Consider the following 18,494-nt stretch of genomic DNA (forward strand, 5'->3'; position numbering starts at 1 on the left):
ACAACCATCCAGAGAAACCAGTTTTCCAAGTTAATTCACCAGAAAAGTAAGTAAGTGAGTAAGTCACCGTGTCACCAAGTGTGGGCATTCCCCACCCACCCAGGACACACCCCTAAGTGCATCCCCCCCCCAATTCTACCTTCCTCACATTCAATTCATCATTCCTTCACCTCCTCTAGCTCAGTGTGAGCCACTTTCAAAGTTTGTCAGCATTCTTCCAGACTCCAGAGCCGCCTACGCTTCCTTCACAATACTTTATTAAGTCGCGTAATTGCGTATTTAAATGCACACACATCCCATTTGTTTTCCATTGCTGTCTCTTTCACTTTTCTAAGTGGCCGCTAGTGTGCTTGGAGTAATACTGATCGTGTAATGAGATCTGAGATCTTACTGTATGTTACACTGTGCATCTCAAGACAAATGAGGAGGCGGCAGTTTTACCCTGGGGCCAAAGCAGAAGGCAATTCAGTTCAACCCCCTAATCCTACGAAAAGCAATGAGTGCGCATTTCCTCATTGTTCATGAATTCATGCCTAAAATCCATCAATATGGCACATGGAGGTTGTAAATGGTTCAAAGAGAAGGCCAAAATATGCTTAAAATTGAAATGCTAATGTTCTATTATAGATTTCCTTTATATGACTGGTAATATTGCAGAGAGCAGTTAACAGCACTTCACAGGTAACAGTTTTTCAAAGCGAACATAAGAACTGCCCTGCTGGATGAGACCAATGGCCCATCTTTCTCTCACGGGGGTCAACCAGATGCCTTGAGAAGCCCACAAACAAAACATGAGCACAACAGCACTTTCCCCACCTTTGATTCCCAGGAACTGGCATTCAGAGATATACTGCCTCTGACACTGGAGGCAAAACATAGCCATCATGGTTAGTTGCAAGCCAGTTGCCTATGGGATGTCCAAAACATTGCAGGCAAACAATCAGGATGCTTTGTGCAAATCTCAGATAAGTTTGGCAATGCCACAACGACTATGTATAATGAAGGATGTGAATCCGAGTTCTGGTTTTGACCTATAAAGTCTTAAACGGCTCAGGGCTGCAGTGCCTTGAGGACCGTCTGTCCCCATATGAACTGACCCAGACCCTGAGATCACCATCTGAGAGCCTTCTTTGTGCACTTTCTCCACAAGAGGTCCAGAGGGTGGCAGCACAAGAACAGTACTTTTTTGCAGTGGCTCCCCATATGGAATGCTCTTTCCGGGGGGGGGGGGGTGTTAACTGGAGCCTTCATTATGTATATTTAGGCACCAGGCACAAACGTTTCTCTATAACCAGGCCCATAACATTCTATGTCCTTTAAAACGTGTCATTTAAAATTTGTTGTGTTTTGTTTTATTATGTATTTTGTCTTCTCATGTTGTACTTTTATGTTGCAATCTTCAGATGAAGGGCAGTATACAAATTTAATAACTGACAATGAAATGAATGGCAAGCAACAAGCATTCTAGGGAGTGGACAGCTGTTATGTGATGAAGTCTCTTCAGAATACGTTACAAACCACATTGAACAAATTATTGTCATTTTGCCAGTCTACAGCCAGCAAGGCAGTTTTCTCTGCAGTCTTCCTCAAAGCATTGCCCTTCTCTTCCAGTAAGAAGGGAACTGAAAGCTTGTTTCTTAAGAGCTTCTTTAAATCAGGAGACCACATCCTTTCCAGCCATAACTCTGGGGGCTGGGGAAAGGGGTTGGCTTTGGATTAACCTTTACTGGTGCTGATTTTGCTTCCACCTCACTAAAGGTGCATTTAAGGTACAACCCTTCCCCTCATTTCCTTTACTACAGGGCTGGGGAGCCTGTAGCCCTGCAGATGCTGCTGGACTACAACTCCCATCATCCCTGGCCTGGCCCTGCTGGCTGGAGCAGATGGGAGTGCAACTAACTGCTGTAGACCCACAGGCTCCCCACCTTGGTTCCTCTAATGTTTGGCAGGTGCTGTGAAAAGATGTGTGCCATCCCAACAACCAACAGCAACCCTAGAAAGGCATTTTACCACTTTCTCTATGAGGTTCAGGGCAACCCACTCACCTTAGAGAAAAGGTTGAAGCAGCCGAGGCGACTCACCATGCAATATACCTCAGGTAGTCGTTTGCCTTTCCCTTCTGGCTAAAAAGGAGACAAGAGCAGACCTTTAGGTGCAAAGCAGTGGAACGTGCAAGAAGGCCAGACTGCTAAGGATCTCTCACCCTACCGTCACCTGAGCACCCCTGGTTTCAGCTTCTAATAGTGCGTCTTCCCTCCACCCTCTTTTTCCTTCAATATGCCAGCCTTAAGAATTATTTGAAGCTGCTCAGGCATCTAGGCTGCTAGCCAATCCATCCACAGGACTGTGGACATGCACTCATCCTTAACCTGCAGCTGCAGAGCTTTCATGCTAGCATCCAAGACAGGGAGCTACTTACCAGGAGCTTCTTGCAATATCCGAACCAGCGGCTGCCATCCTCACCAGTCAGCACAAAGGAAAACGTTTCGCTGGGAAAGAGAGAAAAAAAGTGCCATGCTGACTGAGCGAGCACAGCAGGAGTTAGCCTACCCTGCAGAGGGCCCCATCTTCACAATGTGAATTTCACTGCTGGGCACAAATGACACAGAGCTTGTCCAGTTCCTAAATCTGTTTACAGCAGATATTTCATCAGTGTGCTGCCTTCCAAGATCTCCACCCACCCAGAAATGACTAGAACTGGCCGCCAAGAGATTACCTCCTTACCCCACCCTTGTTTGCAAGGGTCCCACTGGGGTAGGTAAGCAGTTCATGGTCAGCAATATCTAGGTCACTGTGACACTGCAGTGAATTGGGGGAAGGGTGGGCAGAAAGTAACAAGCAGATAAAAAGATTGCTACAGGGTTGTAGTTTTATTTGTGCTTTTAAACACTCATTTCAAGGAAGGGTATTTTTAAAAAATAATCAAATCAATTTCTTCAACTAGCCAAAAGGACACGCTTCCTAATGCATCTCAGTCTGAGAGCAGCAAAACCACATGAAAGGGGAGACATGTTGCCCTTACCAAGGGCAACCAACCCTACCCCTCGGTGCTCAACAAGAGATACTCCAAGAGATGGAAAACCAGCAGCAAGGGACCTCGGGCATGCAAGACCATTTCCCATAAGTCAGGCCCAACACCTGTTGTCATCATTTGTTTATGTATTTGAACAATTTGTATACCACTTAATCAGTCATCTCCAAGACCCAATGCAACAAGACTAAAAATGTGTTAAATTTGTAATATCAGAATTCAGTTTAGAAGCCTGCTGGAAATGAAAGAAAAAAGGCTTCATTGAGCACTGGAAGTTCAAGAGGAAGTGACATCGGGTGTGGGGTGGTATCCTGGATTGTAAGGTGCCACTGACCTACTGATCATAGGTGCCTCTAAACCCCTGTGCCTTTGCAAACTGATTTCAAACCGCCTGGGCAAAGGAAGTGGGGTGTGAAGACACCAACAAACAGCCTGTTTACCCCTGAGCTTTGGCCACGCTGGCAATGAAAATGTTATGCCTGATGTCATGGTGACATTGGGTAATTGACAGGTTGGTAGCCATACCGATCTATCAAAATGCCACACAGGGGTTGGAGGAGGTCTGACCCAGGCCCATTGGCTAGGTCCAGTTCCCCACTGCTGCTCCCAAGTAATCCAATTCTTAGCCTAGATCCTCACTAAATAAAAATAATCCATTTTACAGTCTCTCACCTCTTTGACTCTGATGTTGGGCACCAGTCTTTGGGGTCAGGAAAACAGAATTTGGGGATGACCTTTAGCCTCTCTTCCGTGTCCTTAGATTGCCGAAAGGGGTGGTCAGGCTGCAGAGGGAACACACACCACATCACTGAACACAGCCAGGCAAGCAAAGAGTTTCCTCTCTGGGTGCAGACATGGGAGACTATCCTCCAAGTATACCAAACACCAGCCCCCCCCCCCATCAATTTTCATCCTCTCCCTCCAAGAGCTGCTTTTGACATGAATACCTTGAAAAAGGTACCCCACTCCCCCCAAATAAAAATAAGTTACAATTTTTCAAAGGCAGAGGAACAGTTTCCAGGTATGATCAGATCAATTCTGCAGTAAGAGTATGCAGGTTATTGATTTCCTTAAGAATTCATTAACCAATTTCCAACAAATGTTTCCAAAGCAGTGCTCAATAAAAATATCAGAAAACAGAGTATATAATAAGAAAAAATAGGCATACAGTATGAATAAAGTATATACATGCCTTGCTATTTCCTGATTAATTTACAGCATGGCCTTCGTTGTAAAAAAAAACACCCCTGCCCACTCCAGTCTAGCTTGCTTTACTGTTGAGACTAGTAAAGGCTTTCCAGGAGCTTTGCTTCACTGCAGACTCCCATGCAAGGGAGTGACTGGCACATTGTTTGGAAACAGCACTATTTTCGGAGCTGGTGATAGCCTGTAATCACTGTGCTCATGTTATAATCATTGCCTTGTAATTACTAGGGCAATGTTTCCTGCTGGATCCCAGCCTCAAAGACCCTCCCGTGCAAATCTTGTTAACATCCTACCAAATATCTCCCAGGCAGAGGGAAGGCTAGCAGACTGGCAGGGCGCCACCCACTTTGTCAGCAGTGGTACAAAGAGAGGCGGTGGGATGTTGCTCACTGTGCCTCCTGAGCAATGTAGGCCAACACATTCCCCCTCCCTGTTTTTGTTATCAACAAAAACCAGGATGAAGTCAGCGCTGTTCTGGGATTACCATTAAAACTCTGCTGCACTTCCTCTCTCTGTCTGTGAGCCGACGCCAGCAGCGCAGCACTAGAAACTGGTGCATGTTTTGCCAAAACAAAGCTGAGCTTCTTTTCTGGCTCTCTGGCAAAGAGCTGAGCAATCGTTCAAGCCCAGATTTTGCACAGGGGCTTGGGCACAGCCAGCTAGGTCAGCACTTGGGCATTTCCACTTGACCACAGTCCAGCAGGCAATGTTTCAGCCTGAGGACGGAAATACATGTTGCTCCCTAATGCATGTAACATGTAAAGCCCAATGGTTGCTTTTCTTAGGAGGGAGTTTTGGACTGGGGGGGTGGAACTGGAGAGGGAGCATTTAACCCTTTCTCTGCCCCCAAATCAATTCTCCATCCAAGCCACTTGCATCACAACACCTCCGTCAGATTCCAGATATACTTTTGAGGAAGCAAGCATGCATTTTAAACCCCACAGGATATGTATTTTGGAGGTGCAATTTATTTCAGGTGACGTAGGCCATCTTTGAGTGTTTTAGAAATAAAACAGAAAGGTGGGGTTAAAACATCACTTACAGACAGATAGACTAGAGATTTATAGAGGTTTATAGGGAAACTAGTGCCATTCAGCCCGTTTAATAAACGGGCGCTAGAACATTCGGCCTTTTTCAGTGGCAGCGGCGCGTGGGGGGCTTTTATTCCTTGTCTAATTTATTGTTCCTCCCCCCTCCCTTTGATCCTTAATTTATCCCTAATTCCCCCCCCCCCGTTCCCAAACCCCAAGCCAAAGTCCCCCCCTTAACCTTTACAGCCCGGGCTCGGCTGGGGGGTGCGGGGGATATTTCTTCCTTTACCCCCTCCGAAGCTTGTGTTTGGAGTGCGGATCCCTCCCCACCCTGTTTTCGTGCGTTTTTTGCGCCTGCCGTTTGGTTCCTAATTTTTCCCCCTCAATAGTGCTGCTGCTGCCAGGGCCCAGTGGCCGAATTCTGGCTCCTGGACGGCCCGGGCGGCTGCTCCGGGGTGTACGCCCAGGTTTTCGGGGGTGGGGTGGGGGTGGCTCCCGCTACTTTTGTTGGCCTCCGCGGCTGTTTTTCAGTCGCCTGCTGCGTCCAGGAGGGAGCTTTGCCGTCGGGGGGCTTGCGCCCACCCCGGCGCTTTCTGAGGGTCCCGCGGTTGGCGCTGAGCATTCGGTGGCCTCCCCGCGCCTTTCCTGGCCGTTCCGGCCCAGCGGGGGTCTCCCGGTTGCTTGCGCTGTTTGGGCCTCAATTTCGGGCCTGTTACTGAGGAGAAGCCGGGGCCTCGATTTTTTGGTCGTCCCAGCTTCCTCCTCAGGCCCTTGGGCACGTTGAGAGAGGGCCTGCCCTGCTTAGGGGCCTTGCTGCCTGCTCCTGCCTTCCACCTGGTGGCCTCTGTTTTAACTGCTTATTGAGCCAGTGCAGGGCAGAGGGGTGGGGGGGTGGGGAGAGCGTGTGTGTGTGTGTGTGTGTGTGTGTGCGTGCAGTCTCTGCGTCCAATCCCTGTGTCCCTGGGGCACATGCTCAGTAGCACGGAAAACGGGACACAGGGAATCTGGACGCAGAGACACTTGCACTTTATTATATAGGATGGTGTAGTTTGCATCTCCCTCCTGAAGCTGCATTTTTTAAGGGAAACAGCTGTCGGACTCTTTTGGCACATATTTTGCATATAGCATGCAATTAGGCTCCAAGGATGCTCCAGTTCCTGAGGGGCCTAGGACGAATCCCGATGACTGCCACAAAATCAATCTCAGTCACCCACTGTGATGGGCCTTTGATAAGTCTCATTCCCTTACAAGTCACTGAAACGGCACAGTGGAATTATTTTAAGAGATACAAAAACGTCAACCAAGGACTCACAGACCAGATAGTATACTTGTGCTTCTATTCATCTCAATGTGTATTATACTGCTATGACAAGAGCAACGGGACTCACAATGCATATTCACAATAACATTAAGCTCTGGACAATGGAGACAGACGTCTGCATTGCTATGCCACTCACCTTGCTAGGAAATTGCTGTATAATCTGTGGGGTGTATGTTGCATCTGATGGCTTCTTCTGTAGTGACACCACCACAAAGAGCTCAAAGAGCTGCTGCTCCTGGAACTCAATGAGGTCCCGCTCCAGAGTCTGGTAGTGTGGATTTCTCTTGGACTGAGCCTGTACCTGCAGCAGGCGCTTATGGCGACCTAAGAGAGACAAATGACCCTTTAACTGCTAAAGCCTTTTATCCTAAGTGAAGGAAGGGGAGGCAGCAACAGAGAGGAAGAAGGTTGAGGGGTTAGGGGCAGATTAGCCAACATGGTGCCCTTCAGTTCTTGTCGAACTCCACCTCCCATCAGTCCCACGCAGCATGGCCAAAACTCAAGGATTATGGGAGCTGCAGTTGGACACACATTTGGAGGGCAATACATTGACCTGGCCTGGATTAGGGAATTTACTCAAGGTCATGCAGATGTTCAGTGATAAAGTTGGGAACAAGGCAATCTCTGTTCTCCCGCAAACCAGTAAAGGTTGGAGGAGCAGTAAGCAAGAGACTTACTTGCTTGGTAGCAAATTAGCTACGCTGCCCAATCTGAGGCAAAACATACTAACATCTGAAAGCTATAGCACAAGAACAGAGCTGGTTTCCTCCTCTCCACCACAGTGAGCTATCACAAAGCATCCCATTCTGAATGAGATTTGAGCAGTATTCAAAACTGCACCAACTGCAGTGACTTAGGCTTCATGCAGCCTGCATTTAAAAGTCGCACTTCCTTTATTCCAAACCTGACTGCAATGTCTTCCCTTCCCACCTCTAGCACCTAAGAGAGGGTGCTTATCTGAGTGCCCACACAAGACAGTTTGCAGGATGGATGGAGAAATGACTTGACATGGGTGGGCACTACTGAAGTGTGTCTGTGCTAGGCTACAGGCAAAGCTTTGCAGGCATGGAGAGCAGGAAATGCTGGTGTGTCCAGAGCCACTGGTGCCAGCTAGAGCAGATGAGTCATGACACAGATCCAGTTTGGAGCCTGTTGCTCTAGTTGTTCTTCCTCCAGTGCTTATATGCAAGCCTGGGATAAAGGGCCAAACTCATTATGTATAATCTCACTCCAGTTACTCCTTTTTTTCCCAGGAAAGGGTGTTTCACAATCTTGCAGGACCATACAGAGTACAGAAATGAATGGGCTAAAGAGGCAACACTGGAGATGCCTTTGGGAGGGGCGTGTGACTAGCCTCTTGATATATTTTACCACAAGAAGCTCAGTGATTACTTTGTAGCACCATGGAACTGGAGAGAAGCAGCTTCTGCAGCATCTAGATGCCCTAACTCTAACCTTTTTCTTTTCGGATGTTTTCTCTTCACTTTTGGAAAAGGACACAACTGCTTTGGATGGAATCTATTCCCTAAAAGAGTTGGGGTTTTTGAGGGGAAACCTCCCTCCTTTGAGGGAACTCGTTCCATACTGGCTTATGTGCAGCAACACCCATTCATGCCTGCCATGTGATTACCAGGTTTCTCAGAGGATTCTGGCCCACTTTCAAGGTTTATGCGGAGCAACAGCTAAGTTTGTTGGGCTTTTCTGTTGCCCTGTAAAAATCAAATGTGCCCTAGAACATGTCAAACAATGCAAGAAAATAGTAAAGCTTGATGATTTTCCCATCAAGCAACTGGAACTCCAGAGTTCAAGGGGACACAGTTTGAAAGCCACCACCTGAGCTCTAAACATGCCCACTTCCTGCAGATATTTTTTTCCTATCGGTCACCCCAATCCTTTATTCTCTTTATTGGGATCCTAGGCATGAAGTCCTCATGCCAAAGTTTTAGTAGACATAGCTCCCAAGCAAGCTATGCTCTCCCAGGTGCTGGAAGAAATATGCATCCCCTGAGCTCCACAAGCAGCCAGGAATGGGGAACCGGTGGATCTCCAGTTGTTAATGGTCTACATCTGCCACCATCCCTGATCACTGTCCAACCTGGCTGGAGGTAACATGAGCTGGAGGCCAACAACATCCAGAGGGCCACAGCTTCCCATCCCTGCTCTAAGCATTCATAGTGAGCCCACTTTGCCACAAACAAATGGTCAATATTCCAAATACTCAAATGGTTCACAGAAGCTATACGCAGCCTGGCCATTTCTAGTAAATATACCAGCAGGTGATCCAGCAGCTATAATTATGCCCCATGAGCTAGCTCAGCCCTTGTGACTCACTCACTTTTTGGCAGATTCTCCGGTTCACTGTCATACCCATTGGTTTCACCTGAAACGATAGAGAATTTCCATCAGAATTTGCCAGCTGGGTGGGAATAGGAAATGCTGGAAGGCAATTGACGTGCTGATGACCCATCATGGGCCTAAGGGCACCAAAAGCTAGGCACAGGTGCAACATCTGGCAAAAGCATATGCTGCCACACACACTCCAAGTGCTAAACACAGCAAATAAAACTCATCATACGGTTTCGAGGAGGCATCTTCCATGTTGTGCAATGTAAGGAAGCATCACCATAAATTGTTTAGCACTACTAGGCAACTTGACAATGCTGATTTGCAAAATGCAGGTCACACAAAGAACACATGGCTCTTTACTAGGCAGTTCAGCACATGCCAGGAAGGAAAGCCGCATAGAAAAATGTAGTAGCACAGTTTTTTAAAAAAATCAGGGACTACTGTATTCTTCTGCAATTTTAGTACAGAACCTTCTACATTATCCTAAGGTCATTAGAAGAAGGGCAGGATAAAAAAAAAGGAGTAAGCAAATATTAAACATAATCAATACTCAAGAGTTGGCAAGTACATGCTTATCCCCACCAATGTTTTGATATCTGACTAGTAGAACTGTACATAACTTAAAATCTATACCTCTGGCTGGAGAAACTTCTTTTCCTGTCTGGGCCACCAACTTCACCCTCTTCTTCCCTCGTTTGGAGTCAAAGATTTCCTGAATCTTCAACACAAGCTGAAACCCAAAAAACAAAGTGGAAATCAAGAGGGGCCACATGTCTACCAAGTATCCAGACAAGGACCATAAAAGCTGGCCATTCACAGAGCCATGTTGGAAAATTTTGAGGTGGGCAGCTACCAAACCCATGTCAGGGATGATCTGATCCATCTAGAGGGCAAACTAAATCATCTGGCCTCCGGAAGAAACACGCAAAAGTGTAATTGAAAAGGATAACAAGGGATGCATATGGACACTGGATATACATGCCACTAGGAGTCCTGACATGGGCCTGATCTTGGGACCAGGTCACAGGGAGAAGTGAAACCTGTGAGCGACTAGAGAACTTCCCACAGTACTCTGTAGCATGAAGTGTTTGTTACATCTACAGTCTTGCGCAAAGGCACATTCAACTCCATGCACACAGACCCAAGATTCATAACATAGGTTGGCTTGGCTTTCCAAAGGTGTGCCTATTTAGAGGATCAGGAACATGAAAATCTATATTCATGCTCCATTACAACCATGTTCACCATTCTAGAATCTGATTGCTCATTTGCTACTGCTGAGAGGGAACCACTGATTTTCTGGCCCCCTCATGCATCACTGCTGGCCGCGATCCAACAATGTCTGGAGGGCCACAGATTCTCAAGGAAATGGCAGCAAGGGACCTCCCTTGCCGGGACTGAGGAACAGTTTGGGCCTGGAAATGAAGGGAAGGACTGACCCTTCGAATAAAAGAGAGGGGAACATAGTTCCATATCTGGAGGCAGACAGGCAGGCAGGGTGCCCCTTTTTTGAGTTACCTACTTTATGTTGTTCTAAAAAACACACCATGCACTAAGAGCTGAGTGGTAGTGGCGGCAGCAGCCAAGCCCATCCAGTTCCATGTGTAGTATCAGGCGTCTTAAGCCACAGGCAGACAGAAAGCTCTTTGGCTCAGCATATCAAGTCATAACCTGCTGGCGCTCTCGTCTCCTGCGGAACTGCTTTGCTGCCTGAAAGGCGCGGCATGCAGGCCAAGTTCCCTCTTGCCCGGCTTTAAGAATGCATTCGACATTCCAAGCACAGGCCACAGGGTGGGGACCAGTCGTTCCCATCACCACCAGCAATGCACAAATGCAAGAGGCAATAGCCAGGTAAAGCCGCTCACAGTCCCAACCCTTTCCCTGACCTCGGCAACCCAAGCAGGGTCAGGCGGGCAGAGGAAGAAGGAACCGCAGCAGCAATCTGCTCAGCTGCCCCTGGGCCAAGGCGGTACACAATGGCGTGCAGCACAACCCGAGGGCACGGCTGCCCTTTTGCAGGAAGCACTGCACTTCCTCCATCCATTTCCTCCTGCCTCTCTTCCGCTCCTGCAGTTTTCCCAGCCTTGATCTTAATCTGAGAGCTACTTCGCACTTTGAAATGGTAGCCCTGTTACACTGGTGTTTGTTGAGACAAAATGTGCAAAATGCAAAGGGGGGGGGAGGGTGTGCATGCCAGATAGCTGAGACTTTCCACAGCTTCTTGCCACGGAAGCACTGTGATTTGGAAACGTGTTTCCCCACCACACACTTTCTAAGCCAGCTGCCACAAACTCTGGCGGTCACAGGGCTGTCATATTTGTCAGCAGCTTCAAGAACCCAGGAAAAGTGGTTGAGAGCTGCAGATATGGCATCAGGATGCTGGAACGTAGCACATCCTTCCCCTGGTGGGGTTGACCAAGATTCTTTGCCAGTGTGTTTGGGCATCACTCCAGCAATCTTGTGAGTTCAGAGTGAGAGAACAACATGCATTTTCCCTGTCGGTAAATTACTCCTTTACTTTTGGAGGCTGTTTAGGGGTCTTTGTCTGACAAAGGGCACTCATCATTCCTCTTGGCACAATATTTATAATCATCTTTGCACACTCCAAAAAATGCTGATGTGTAACACTTGGAAAAGGCAACAAGTCTGGCCTGGGGAATATGCTAGCCTTCCCTCCTCCTACCCCCAATTCGCTCTGCCACAGAAGAAAGAGATTTCTACTAGGCTGTGTGGGCTGGCTCAGTCCTTTAGCCTAAAGTAGATGCCAGAATTGGGAGCTTTTATTGCTCAGGTCCCTAGCTAGACAACAATATCTGAATCACATCTTTTTTTTTTGCAATGCTTTCTTACTGTAGGGTTGCCAAGAGAACTGGTGTGTGTTGTGCACTGGTTTTTTAAAAAATACAGATGTATGCGAGGTGATATAAAAAGACCCCCAGCTGGACAGGAGCCCAATTTCTCCAGTGCGTAGGCAGCGCCAGAAGCGAATCTTGGTTTGCCGACTACACCAGTCATGCATCTCTGTTATTCACTCACCCACAGGAGGGAGCGGCAGGAAACACATCAGAAAAATGATATTCAAGTTCTATGGAACTGTCTCATTCCTAATAAACTGCTCAGCAGCTTCAAGCCGCAAAACACTTTGGAGGTTAAAATGTTAAATCCGGAGTAAGCCGCTCCAGAGGAAGAAGCTACATGAGTCTAGGCAGAATAAAATGAACTCAGGGTCACATTGAGCCTTTACAAGCATCATTGATCACTTGTTTAAAATCAGAATTAAACTTCCAAAGTGAATGGGGGTTAGCTGTGTATTAGCCACATACTGCCTTTGCCCACTTGCTAATCAGTCTGAATAGCTGTCTATGCACAGCAGGACAACAGCATCCAAATAAACAAAGGAGTGAAATTAATTCAGGCACGGGCTTCCACAAGGAGGACTAGCTAGCTGAGTCTTGCACCTAGGTTTGAACTAGGTTCAAATCGCTGCTTAGCATTGCTGCAGAGGAAGGGTGAAGATCTCCTCGAGCTCAGGGAAAGAAAGAAAGAAAAAAAGGACTCTTGCTCCTCTTGCTGCATTCCCCCTGGGGAAAAAACCCTCAAAGTTTGGAATCGTCCTTCCTCACCCGAGGTAGATTCTTCCTCTTCCTGCTTCCAGCCTCGCCTGCTTTGAAGAACTTCCACTCCGTCAGCGTAACAGGTAGAGTTGTGTCCTTTGGCAGCCTCCCACGCAGGCAGATCCTTGTGGTCTTTAGCTCCAAGGTTTTGCGGTGAAGGAAGTGTGGCTTCGGGGGCAGCTGCACAAAACCAAAAAAAGAGGACAAATAAAAACATGGTTGAGAGTGAGAAGGTTTCACTAGGAAAGGGATTCCCAGTAAGCTGAATGTGGGTAGGCACCAATAATGAACAAAAATTCTGCAAACAGGCTGCCTGCTTTTTATGGTAGTGGCAATGAAGTAGAAGTGTCTAACAGGTATGGAACAATCCCTGGTTTGGAGAAGAGCACAGGCCGAAAGTCCCCTTAGTTGAGCAGTGGAGAAATCTAATTAGGCCTGCCTGCTCTCCCACCGCCTGCCCAATTCTCCCGATTTACACACCTGTGCATTTAGCAATTGTTTAGCTTGGTGACTGTCCTCTTCCCCTAAAAACATTTGGGGGCAAAATAGCAGCTAACACAATCTCCCTGATTTGTCACTAGAGAAGCAGGGGATGGGTGTCATTTCAAGTCAGTTATAATGGGAACCATGGACACAGGCTTTAAGTGCCTGCCAACACCTTTTCTTGGCTCCTCAAAAGTTGTTGGAACTCCAATCAGCCCCAGCCAGCAAGACCAATGGTTCAGGGCTGGAGGGCCACAGGATGGGAAAGGCTAGCATTGCGAATGCGCCTCAGGCTCATTCCTTCACAAGTGGGAGGGATGGAGAGGAAGCTTCAGCTTTCAGTCTTGAACAAATGCACTTCCCTATTTTATAAAAGCACAGTGAGTAGGGGGTCTGAAAAGGGAAGCATACACAGGTGCACAAGTGCCTCCCCTGCACTGCTACAAAGACCCCTGTGGTGCTGTAGATACTGGGCATATGGCTTAATCCCCAGGCAGCACAAGCGCCCCTCCCCAAAAGAGTACCCTAGTGCATGTGTGTGGAGGTATGCTCCTAACCCACAGATTGCGAATGCCCTTCAGCATGCATGGACAAATTTCCCCCTTCCTCTTTTGTTCTCTGCATGAGGAGTGCAGAGTATTGTCTTCAGACAAACAGAGATCAAGCTAATGCTAACACCGCACAGTGAAGCAGCATTTCACTCTCTAATGGTGAATTCACACACATGTGCAATCTTCAGTCGATAACTGCCAACAATGGTGAAAGCCAGATTGTCTCAGGTTTGCAGTCACCTCAAACACACAAAACATTTCAATGGTAGCAGATCAAACACTTAGCTCAATGCCACTGAGTCTGTGCGTGTCTGAACTTATTCCATCTTAAGTCAACTGAATTCCTGTGAAGTGCAGAGGCAAAATCCAACCTTAGGTGGGGATGCAGAGAACAGACATTGAGAAATGGGCCTTCACCTTGGGAGTCTTGATGGTGTTCCGGGCAGGAGGCAGCTTCCAAGCAGAGGGGATCCTCCATAGAGGCTTCACTTTGATGTCTTCATACAGGTTCTCCTTAGCAGGATCTAGGAAAAAGGAGTATCGTGAAGGAGAGAGGCAGAATACCAACATGCTTGCAACAACAAAAGGCACAAACTGGGACCATGTCTACAGCAGGGCAGTGCAACTTCTGGCCCAAAAGCCAATCCTGGCCTACCAGAGGTTCAAATTGATCCCACAAGGACCATTTTTCAAAACCACAGCCACCTGTCAACCAGCTGATGGGCAGGGGGTGAATTCTACCTTGTTCTGCTACACAAGCAAGTTCACCAAAGGGAACTCATGCACAGAGCCAGTTGCTGCAGATAGTAGGTTTCAGCTCACCACCTACTGCTTGATGGGGGGCAGGTTCAGTCCTGCTGTGGAGCTGAAGCCCAACCACACATGCAAAACTTGGCTGGTGGGAGGGACAACCCACCTGTCATTAAGATGTCAAAGGTCATGCGCAGGATTTTCTTGGTACAACAGACCAATACAGCTACTGTTTTGAAAATTACTCTCTGGCTTTGGTGTGCTACACACACACACACACACACACACACACACACCAGAAATCTATCAATTTGTTCTCAGAGAGCTGAGAGAAAAACATCCTTTTCCCAAAGCTGTACAACCAGGAAAAGTCTCCTGAGAATACATCAATTATTTCTATCAAATAAAATGTGGCTCTTCAAATTGTTCTGAAACTACACAGAAAGGGGGTGGGGGAGAAGAGACACTTAAAAAGAAAACAGGAAAAATAAGGAGGAAACGAACAGGACTGAAGGAACTCTGATACGATGGAAGAATGGGGCAGCTTGAGCAGGTTTGGGGGCTGCATAAAACGACATTAGGGCCCATAGGGTGCCTACTTGTGAACTAATAGAAAGGAAATGGGGAGGAAGAAAGCACAAAGCAGCAGCATGCTCTGCAAATCCCCACACCCACTTCTCTTCAATTTGCTGTTTTGCAGCAGAGAAGTGGTATTTGATATCACTCAATAAACAGGTATCTATAAACATGTTCAACAGGTCAGCTCCAAACTAGTACAATTCATTTCCTCCAAGTGAACTTTGAAACATACCAATAATGTCCTCATAGAGGTTGTCCTCCGATTGCGTGCAATAGAGGCGGACACTTGTGCTGCCATTCAATTCTTCATGGAGCTTTTGGTACTCCATGGCTGCTAGCCGGTTTCGGTAACCTTGGATGTCCTCAAATTCAAAGGACTTTCTGCAAACAAAGCATAGAGTTGCCTTATCATCACACAATCCTCACAAGCAATAACATGCCCAACTCCTATGTTTTGTTAAAGGGCTTCTGCCCCTGTCTAGAGCTGTCTGAAATGTTTATTTTCCTTTTGGAGAATTTTCAGCATAAAACTGCTCTTTTAGATAAAGTAGTATTATGCATGTTTTCGGGAAAGCTGTCTTCAGTTCTTCTCCATTCAGAACGTATGAAGACAATAGAAAGGGGTGAGATCATTTTTAACATAATTTCTCTCAGAAATTATTTTTCATGCCTTAAGGCAGTGATGGGGAAACCTGTTCCTGCCCCAGGAGTTGATGGACTCCCATCAGCCCCAGCCAGCATGACCAGTGGGCAGGCATGATGGGAGCTGTAGTCCAACACACATCTACATTTGAACATATGGGTTGTAATAGTCAATTTCGTTTGGACAACTATTTAGACTGATTATATTAATATATACTAAAACAGGAATTATGAAATACTCTTCCTGTAAAAGGTCAGCTGGAAATTTATTTTTGTTTTTTATCTATTCTCCCCCCCCCATTTTTTCTGTTGCAATTGCAAATAGAAATATTGAAAGGTGGGGTGGGGGAGAACCTTTCTGATTTCCTGATGATGGAAGAATGAATGGGGGGAACTGAGAGAAGAGTATGCTTAGCTGTTCCCTAAGATGGGGGAAACAGCAATGATTAGGAACAGGACTTGCTACAATGAGCAATATCCATCATGGAGCAGGTGGTGCTGTGGTATAAACCACTGGGCTTCTTGGGCTTGCTAATTGAAAGGTCGGCAATTTAAATCCGCGTGACAGGATGAGCTCCTGTTGCTCTGTCCCAGCTTCTGCCAACCTAGCCGTTCAAAAGCACGCCAGTGCAAGCAGATAAATAGGTACCGCTCTGGTAGGAAGGTAAACAGCATTTCCGTGTGCTCTGGCTTCCGTCACGGTGTTACGTTGTACCAGAAGCGGTTTAGTCATGCTGGCCACATGACCCGGAAGCCTGTCTGTGGACAAATGCCAGCTCCCTCAGCCTGAAAGCGAGATGAGCGCTGCAACCCCATAATTGCCTTTGACTGGACTTAACCACCCAGGGGTCCTTTACCTTTACCTACTTGCATAAAAAGAACCAAAGAGATCAACCTGGCACCCACCTCTTGGATCTGCTTCGGATTCCTCTGCTGACGACTCTCTCCCTAGAGTCATGGGAAGTTGAGGCAGGACAGCCACCATTACACTGACGTTCTGGCACCTTCCTCTCGGCATAGCCTCCATTAGGGCAATCTGTGTGGTCCTTCTCAGACAGGTATCGGAAAGTCCTTCGTGGTTTGGGTACTGGATTGATGGCTGGCCGCCCCTCCTGGCCTTCAACGTCACAGTAGATGTTCTCCAAGCTCTTTGTCGGAGCCAGGTTCAGTTCCTTCTCTGTTGAGCCACAGCTTTCCCGCTTTCTTTTCAGGTCCAAAGCCAGAGAGAGGACTTGGTCAGGAGGAAGGGCTTCTATCTGTTTCCACAGCTCCCGTGAGGTATAGAAGTTCCCTGGAGGGAGCCTCTCCCCCTGCCAGTCTGCCTCATCCTCTCCTTCAGATATAACACCATTGGGGAGCTGCTCAACCAAGGGGCTCTCTGGAGCCTCTTGGAGCCTCTCCTCTTCCTCCTCAGTCACACAGCAGAGGCGAGAGTTTTCCCGGAAATCTAAGCCAAGGCTCTGAATATTTGCTAGTCCTTCTGAATGCCTGCTGTGCCCAAGTCCCACCGTCTGTCTCCTGTTCTCTTGACCATACTTGACCCCAAAGTCCTGGGGCTTCTGTCTTTCCTCCTGGCAACCCCCTTGAGTCCGACCCTCCCACTGAGAAATCTTTTGTTTTATGTTCCGGCAGTGGCTACGAGACAGGGTTTGCACAGCAGTGCGGGAAAAGCCGGAATCTGTGCTGCCCGTGGGGTGCATGGCAGGCAATGTAAGTTCACATCCCAGCACGTTGCCTTCCAGTTGCAGTAAGTGAGATTTGTAATTCCAGAGTCAAGATGCTGGGGGTTTCCAGTCAAATCCAGTTTGGAAAGTAATCCAACAACTGTGGTGAAAGGGGAAACATATTCTTATGGCACCCTGAAGAAAAAGAGAGAAACGGGACATCCATCAGAAGGGGTGCAAAACATATGCTTTGGACACAATCAACCAGTCCATCTTTCAGGTGTCACAAGACACTCTTGGTTTGTTGGTTTGTTTAAATTACTCCAAGGGTCTTTCTGTACATTGCAGGAAGCCCAGATTTCCAACTGAATGTACACCTGACCTGGAATTCCAGCCTGTCCCAGCTCTCTGACAAGTGTACAATCCACATGTTTGCCTTGTTCACATATTTTATCTTTTTAGGTATACTGTACCTTAAAAGCTTAGGCATATACCTAAATAACCAAACCAAATGTGCGCCTCTGCACATAAGGTAACAACTTCCTGAGCATGAGCAATAAATGGAAGTCTAAGCTTCCCAAACTGTGTCATTCCCAAGCTGTGTCAGGGATTGGCTTTGAATAACTCACCCACTTCAACTTCCCTCAGATCTAGAAACTAAGCAGCCAGGTGAAATTCTGCACCCAGCCACCTTTTGTAACGACTGACTATATATAATAATAATAATAATAATAATAATAATAATAATAATAATAATTTATTCTTTATACCCCGCCCATCTGGCTGGGTTTCCCTAGCCACTCTGGGCGGCTTCCAACCGAATATTAAAAACAATACAGCATATATTCAACCCTTTTAATGAACACAGTACTTAGCATTTTGAAACATCATTATTATTCTCATTTTACAGAATATTTCTATGTTCCTTTTGCTGTTATGACCTATCGGGTGCTCTTACTGTGAAGTTATTTATGCAAAAGCCTTCATCTTTCAATCCAGGAAGTAAAGAGAATAGAATGTGAAAAGGGAGGGGGCAAAGAAAGAAAAAAAGAATCTTCTGGATGTTGTTGTTTAGTCGTTTAGTCGTGTCCGACTCTTCGTGACCCCATGGACCATAGCACGCCAGGCACTCCTGTCTTGCACTGCCTCCCGCAGATTGGTCAAACTCATGTTCATAGCTTCGAGAACACTGTCCAACCATCTCGTCCTCTGGATATCTTCTGGATAGTTCACTGCATATTATTGGGTGGCTGCAGAACTAAGGGCAACATAAGGA

General features: G+C 47.0%; 1 protein-coding gene across 4 annotated transcripts in view; it reads right to left on the reverse strand.

Moving 5' to 3' along the window:
* Positions 1-18,494, reverse strand: part of DENND2C (DENN domain containing 2C) — a 65,084-nt gene that overhangs the window by 12,742 nt on the left and 33,848 nt on the right. For all 4 annotated transcript variants that reach the window (XM_035122288.2, XM_060277162.1, XM_060277163.1 and 1 more), the window contains 10 exons: positions 16,461-17,413; positions 15,145-15,293; positions 14,001-14,107; positions 12,559-12,729; positions 9,569-9,665; positions 8,925-8,969; positions 6,726-6,913; positions 3,704-3,813; positions 2,420-2,489; positions 2,046-2,123 (listed from right to left, as the gene is read on the reverse strand). In XM_035122288.2, the coding sequence (XP_034978179.2) occupies positions 2,046-2,123; positions 2,420-2,489; positions 3,704-3,813; positions 6,726-6,913; positions 8,925-8,969; positions 9,569-9,665; positions 12,559-12,729; positions 14,001-14,107; positions 15,145-15,293; positions 16,461-17,254 (1,809 nt within the window). In that variant the 5' untranslated portion in view covers positions 17,255-17,413. The remainder of the gene's footprint in view (positions 1-2,045; positions 2,124-2,419; positions 2,490-3,703; positions 3,814-6,725; positions 6,914-8,924; positions 8,970-9,568; positions 9,666-12,558; positions 12,730-14,000; positions 14,108-15,144; positions 15,294-16,460; positions 17,414-18,494) is intronic.

The sequence above is a fragment of the Zootoca vivipara genome, chromosome 7 (assembly GCF_963506605.1).
Source record: "Zootoca vivipara chromosome 7, rZooViv1.1, whole genome shotgun sequence".
NCBI classification, from domain to species: domain Eukaryota; kingdom Metazoa; phylum Chordata; class Lepidosauria; order Squamata; family Lacertidae; genus Zootoca; species Zootoca vivipara.